Source organism: Populus nigra, chromosome 7 (assembly GCF_951802175.1).
Source record: "Populus nigra chromosome 7, ddPopNigr1.1, whole genome shotgun sequence".
Lineage (NCBI taxonomy): Eukaryota > Viridiplantae > Streptophyta > Magnoliopsida > Malpighiales > Salicaceae > Populus > Populus nigra.
This window is the reverse complement of record NC_084858.1, coordinates 15,721,851-15,728,065: the sequence shown is the minus strand read 5'-3', so window position 1 is coordinate 15,728,065 and position 6,215 is coordinate 15,721,851. Positions and strand designations below refer to the sequence as shown.

Genomic DNA, 6,215 nt, shown 5'->3' with positions numbered 1-6,215 from the left:
AAAAAATTAACATTTCAACTTTTGAAAAAAATATTATAATATTCCATCTATATATATATATATAGAGAGAGAGAGAGAGACAAAATTACATCCAAGTTCACAAAAACAAATGATAAAAGTATTTATCTTCTCAAAATTATTTTTGTTAATTTTCCACTGTTGTAAAACACAATATAATGAGTTAATTCATATCCAGATCATCTAAGATCTAGATTAAGCTAAAATTCAATAAAAATAAAAATGAATTAGTTTAATAAAACCCGGTAAAAAGTCAAAGTCGACTTGATACAATCAGCTGAAGAAAAAACAATCAAAATTTATTGATTTTTTTTAAATGATTTTTTTATAAAATAAAAAAAATTAAATTTACAATTCACGTTACTTGTGACTTAAAACCTGTGACTTGGTACTTGCTTTGTATATCAACCTTCAAGTTAGATTTAAAAGCTATGTAATTTCCTCTTTTATATATATATATATATATATATATATATATATATATATATTTGATAATTATAACTTGAATATCATGAAGTTTTTGTTTTTAAAACTACTAAATAACTATTCGTTAATTACAACGTCACTAAAAATTCTTTAATCATGTTGCATTACGACCCCTCGAAATTTGTTTGTGTTTGTTAATAGATAAAAGGCCTATTCTCCCACGTACATAGAAAGAAGGAAAGAAAGAAAGAAACAGCCCTTCATAAACTCGTTGAGATGCATGAGAGAGACAAGAGTCTTGTATTAAGCTCATAACCAAGGGCTTAGATTTGCCTCCATATCCCTTGCCTCTCTTTGTGTCTCTCTGAGAGCTTGTCTAGACATGGGAAGAACAACAAGCTCTTCACTTCTCTTAACCTTCACATTCATCGTCTCTTTGTCATCTCTCACTTGTCCTTCACTTTCAGCTTCCACAGATGCATTTGTCTTTGGCGGCTGCACTCAACAAAAATATGTACAAGACTCACCTTTTGAGTCCAACCTTAATTCTCTCCTTACTTCTCTTGTCAACTCAGCTACATACTCTTCTTACAACAACTATACCATTATGGGGTCAAGCCCACAAGATGTTGTTTACGGGCTTTACCAGTGCCGTGGTGACCTGTCAATGCCTGACTGTGCCACATGTGTCGCCCGTGCCGTGAGCCAACTCGGTGTTCTGTGTGCTCAGACATGTGGCGGAGCATTGCAGCTGCAAGGTTGTTATGTAAAGTATGATAATACAACGTTTTTGGGTGTGGAAGATAAGACTGTGGTATTGAAGAAATGTGGACCTTCGGTTGGGTATGATACGGATGCTATGAACCTTAGGGATGCAGTTTTAGGGGGGCTGGCTAGAACTGGTGGGGCTTACCGGGTTGGCGGGTCAGGTGATGTCCAGGGTGTGGCCCAATGCATCGGTGACTTGAGTACCGGAGAATGTCAGGACTGTTTGTCGGAGGCGATCATGCGGCTGAAATCCGACTGCGGCACGGCGGATTATGGTGATATGTTCCTGGCTAAGTGCTACGCTAGGTACACCACCGGTGGGCCTCATGTGTATACCAAGTCTCATAGTGGTAAGCATAGTTTCAAATCATGACTAAGGGCTAGTTTTTCTACGTATTTAACCATATTTCAAACTGTAATTAGCCACAATAAGCATAAAAAGATGTTTTCTATGGTCAACCATAGTTTATAATGTATAGATAAAACACAAGCTATAAATTTCTTCGAGGAAAGTACAAAATGTCTATGGGAGAAGTGAAAAGTTTCCAGATTAGAATGTTTTGAAACGAGAGAAGTGATTGGATTGCAATTTTGTTTTTTTTTACTATTTCCAAAAGCAGATAAATCTACCAGTGATGGTGAGAAGACATTTGCAATAATTATTGGACTATTGGCTGGAGTAGCATTGCTCATTATTTTTCTTTCTTTCCTTAGAAAGGTGTTCGGAGGAAATGGTAAAATCCCAACTTTTCTTGCCTTCAATTTTTCTTTTCTTTTCTTTTTTCCTGACTGCCAATATTGCTTCCCATGCATGCAGGTAAATAAATTAGCCCAATTATTTCAAAGACCTTGGCATAGCACTCAATCGCCGCCGATCTACTCCTGGTGCTTCTTTTCCTTTCCTTTCCTTTCTTCATGATGTCAACTTTCCCCTCTCTCTATGTTCCCTTTTCAAGATTTTATTTGATTTTACTCTCAAAAGGAAGGATTGAGCACAAGAGGTTTAGAGGGGGAGTGGCATGTATCCAAAAAAACAAAGTTAGGAAAAAGGGTAAAAGGGAAGCTAAGATTCCACTCTCCTCTCCCACTTTTGATAAAGTTGTATTGTCCTGATGTGAAAAGATTGGCATATTCCTTTTGTAAAGGTGAAAATTATGACCATCTTTTTAGTACTTTGAATAAGTCTTTTCCATGATTCATTTGTGATTGTCTATCAATTACAGAAGGGCAAGTCTTGTTAATTTGTGCTACTTTGAATGTCAAGCGTGAGAAAGAAAACCATGTTCATCTCGAAGAACAGAAAGTTTTATCTCTATATTCAAGATTCAAGAACGAAGTGATAATTAAGAGAAACAAAAAAAAAAGATTGGATTTTTTTTTATTGAATATGATGCTTCTTAAAATCTGGAGTCAACACAACTTTGAATTTTGACAGATTCAGGTGATTGAGAACACTTAACTCTATTGTTCCTAAGCCAGAACTTATCAGTATTCACTTTTGTACTCGAAAAGGGCAAAACTTCATTATCATTCCTAATGTTTTCAATTTCACCCCCAATCTACTAGAAACTGGACACTGTTACCCTTCCATGGACATGAAATATCGATGCAAAAAAAAAATATTAAAAAAAGTTTCAGATGAATTCGATAAGTGCTGCTTAAAGTATGAAGGCAATCTAACAGAATAAAACTCAGATTGATTTCATAATCTGAGCTATTCACATGCACTCAGAAATTATTCCTACTTTCTCTCGGCCCCAAGTTATTTGTTCCCTCCATTAATGTTCACCGTGCTGTGCATGTCATAGAAGTGCTTGATGGACGCCATACCTTATGGCAAGTCCTGCTGCGGGCATCATTCTTTTGAACTTCTGTGGACGCAGCTCTTCTTTTCAAATCTGTGTCTCTTTACTTTTTAAGTAATTTACCTTCTTGCTTCCATAGGAAGAAGATTTGTGTGTGTGTGATTTTAGGGAAAATTGGATCTCGAGCTAAAAGCTTTCACCTTTTTCTCCAAACTAAGCAACTTTAAAGAATTTCTCAAAAGAAAAGTTGAAAAAAATTACTTGTTTAAAAATTACTATAAAATAAAATCCAGACCCCAGTACACTTTTTTTTTCTTGAGAAAGACCCTTTTTACACTTTAATTTGATTTGATCATGTGAAAAAAAAAAACCAATGATATGATCATCATCATCATTTTATAATATTTATTAATATGAAAATTAGAGCCATTGTGACAATAGCTCTTAAATAAAAGTTCAGTACAAAGTAAATGAAGAACACATAAATAAATATCATTTAATTGGACCGCATTAGAATGCTCTTTAAGTCTTAATTTATACAAATTCATGTGTATATAATTAAAATTAGGATAATTATTCAATCATAACGCCAAGTGATGTATATCTGAAGATATTTAGTTGAATTAATTATAAGAAAGAAGAGAGTACCCAATTTCACCAAATTGCACCACCTTAAGAATTTAAAAGGAAAGATCCATAAAAAAAAAAAAAACTAATCTTATGATTGCTTAAAAGAATAGCTATGAATCAATGCCTCCATTTTACTCAACTCAACTTTGTACGAAAGAACACTGTTGGGGTTTAAAAATATAGGTCAAACCTTCATGCATGTGTTGGAGAGGAAACTCTCTTAATTAGACCGAAGAATATGAAAATCCCATCATTATCAGCTACATTACTGAGGGATTAATTGGTACCAAGTCGAAGGGATAACTTTTTTTTCAAACTCTTCCTCTTTACCACTTTGCAATGCATGATAGCTAGCACCATAGTGGACTACATGTAGGCATAATTTGGAGACAAACAAAGGCAAGAATCATGCAGAATATACTGAAATCCATCGTCCAATACTGCTTTTTAGCCATGCATGATCATAAAGATCATATAATTAAGAATGTTAAGAGGTTTCTTTCATTTAGATGGGACTTCGATTAGTCATATTGCTGAAAGCGTAGCTTGACATCCTGTAAGGCAGCAAACCCTTCGGCCAAGCTCTTTATTCTTTATGTGATCATGGTTTCCATAGCCATAACTTTATCATTAAAGACATTATCCAAATGAGCAATCATGCAATTAATTGTTTTGAATCTAACGTTGGGCCCGTAAGGTGATAGGAACTTATAGGTGAAGAAACTGAAGTGATGGAAACAAAAGAGAGAGAATGAATGAATGATTGAAAGTTTTGTATTAATATATATGTATAGTGTGCTCGTGAATGAAAAGTTTGTCTCCTGTAAAGGCTAGCAAGACATTGTGACCTCCCGAGGATTGCCAAGAGACCACATAGAGAATTGGGTAATGTCATTCTCTTTTCTTTTTCTTTTTTTCCCATTAAATGCTTATAAATTAATAAGCCTTTGAGTCTTTGACTATAAAGCTGAAACTAGAATCTTACTTTATTAAAAAAAATAATTGATAGACAACCATTAAGCCAAGTTTATGTATAGGATTTTACATGTATATAAAGCCCAACTACCTTGAATCACATAATAAAGCTATCCTTTCCCATCCTTAAATCCTCTTTTTTTTTTTTTCAGGATGGATTTTAAGGCCTTTAAATAGAAATATCAACTCTCCATTTGAATGTGTTCTTGAAAAGGTCTATACCATTGGATTATGTATAGAAATGAGATGGGAGAGTTAAGCACATAAAGTAATTAAAACAAAAGCCAAAAGAGTTCAGGAATTCATTACACATATACTCACATTTTATTATGGATTTGCACAGTAAAATAACCATTTTATTCTTTTTACACTAAACCATATAACTTGGGTTAAAGGGTAATATAATTTTTTTTTCCATGTAATCCAATTATTATTAACAAATTGATCACGGATATATGAGTCATCTCACATTTTCATTGCATAGTAAGTTACTAAATAGATCTTAAAAGCAAAAAAAAAAATCATTTAACTTTTCTTTAGGGGCCTTTTCAAAATTTTATTTTAATTTAATTTAAAAATCAAATAACATTATTGTTTACGGTAATTCAACGACAGTTGGATTCCCCCCTTTTTTCTCTCCTATCCTCAATTGCCATTGTTACTTCTGCACATCAAGGCGACCTAATGTGTAAAAATTATAAGAAGAAAAAAGAAATTGTCATCTAATTTTATAGTAAATAAAAACCATAACTAGTTTTAGGAATTTTAAGTAAAAGGTTGTTTATGTAATAAGAAAGATAGAGATTACATTATACATCCTATTTAAGAGAAGTTGTATTATTATTTGTTTTCAATGATAAATCTTCTTGCCAAGATAGAGAGAATGCTTTTTTTTGTATTTAAGTGTGTTTTTTATAATCAAAAAGTGTTTTTTAATTTTTTTTTCTTTAAAGTATTTTTTATGATTTTAAATCTATTTAATGTGTTGATATCATAAAAGTATTATTATTGAGCCATTAATTGTCTACCAACCAAAACCATTAATTGAACTTAGTTCAATAACTCTTAAAATCCATTAAAAAAAATTCCAATGGTTAAATCCAATGGTTCTAAAACAAAAAACAAAACAAAACAAAAAACTAAATTGTTCAAAATCTTTTTAAAAATCTAGATTTACTTTTAGTGCTGAGATTGAACCTACTTTTCATCAAAAATTTTAAAAAAATTTATTCAAATTGTTTTTTAAAATGTTTTTGAATCATTTTAACGTGCTAATATTAAGAATAATTAAAAAAAACATTATTTTAATACATTTCTAAATAAAAAGTACTTTGAAAAGTAATTTCTATTATACTTTGAAATACCTTTGGTATGCTATTTTATTATACAGATCATTCACTACAAATTTATTCACAAAAAAGAAATTTTCCATAATATTTCTAAATGCTCTCTTGTTTTCATAGTTGTTAAATTCAGGTTTAATATGTTGATATGAGAAACCTAAAATATCCGATTCGACTTTTTAGTTGAAGTGTACTAAACATTAACATGATAAAATTCATGAGAGAGGGGCAGGGAACAAGGGTTTTTCTA

General features: G+C 31.9%; 1 protein-coding gene across 3 annotated transcripts; it reads left to right on the top strand.

Annotated features, from left to right (window-relative positions):
• The first annotated feature begins 656 nt into the window (after positions 1–656).
• Positions 657–2,411, top strand: LOC133698790 (plasmodesmata-located protein 7). 3 transcript variants are annotated; one of them, XM_062121856.1, is made up of 3 exons: positions 657–1,562; positions 1,830–1,946; positions 2,030–2,411. In XM_062121856.1, the coding sequence occupies exons 1-3, from the start codon at positions 827–829 to the stop codon at positions 2,035–2,037; spliced, it is 861 nt and encodes a 286-aa protein (XP_061977840.1). In that variant the 5' UTR covers positions 657–826; the 3' UTR covers positions 2,038–2,411. The 3 variants fall into 3 exon arrangements, with proteins under 3 accessions (XP_061977840.1, XP_061977842.1, XP_061977841.1); XM_062121857.1 differs by having other exon boundaries at positions 658–1,562; positions 1,833–1,946; XM_062121858.1 differs by lacking the exon at positions 1,830–1,946.
• The last annotated feature ends 3,804 nt before the right edge of the window (positions 2,412–6,215 follow it).

Bases quoted from the DNA above. Each gene is read 5' to 3' on its own strand.
- LOC133698790 (XM_062121856.1), top strand. From the start codon at position 827: ATGGGAAGAACAACAAGCTCTTCACTTCTCTTAACCTTCACATTCATC. The intron at 1,563-1,829 runs GTAAGCATAGTT...TATTTCCAAAAG, and splicing joins GTATACCAAGTCTCATAGTG to CAGATAAATCTACCAGTGAT.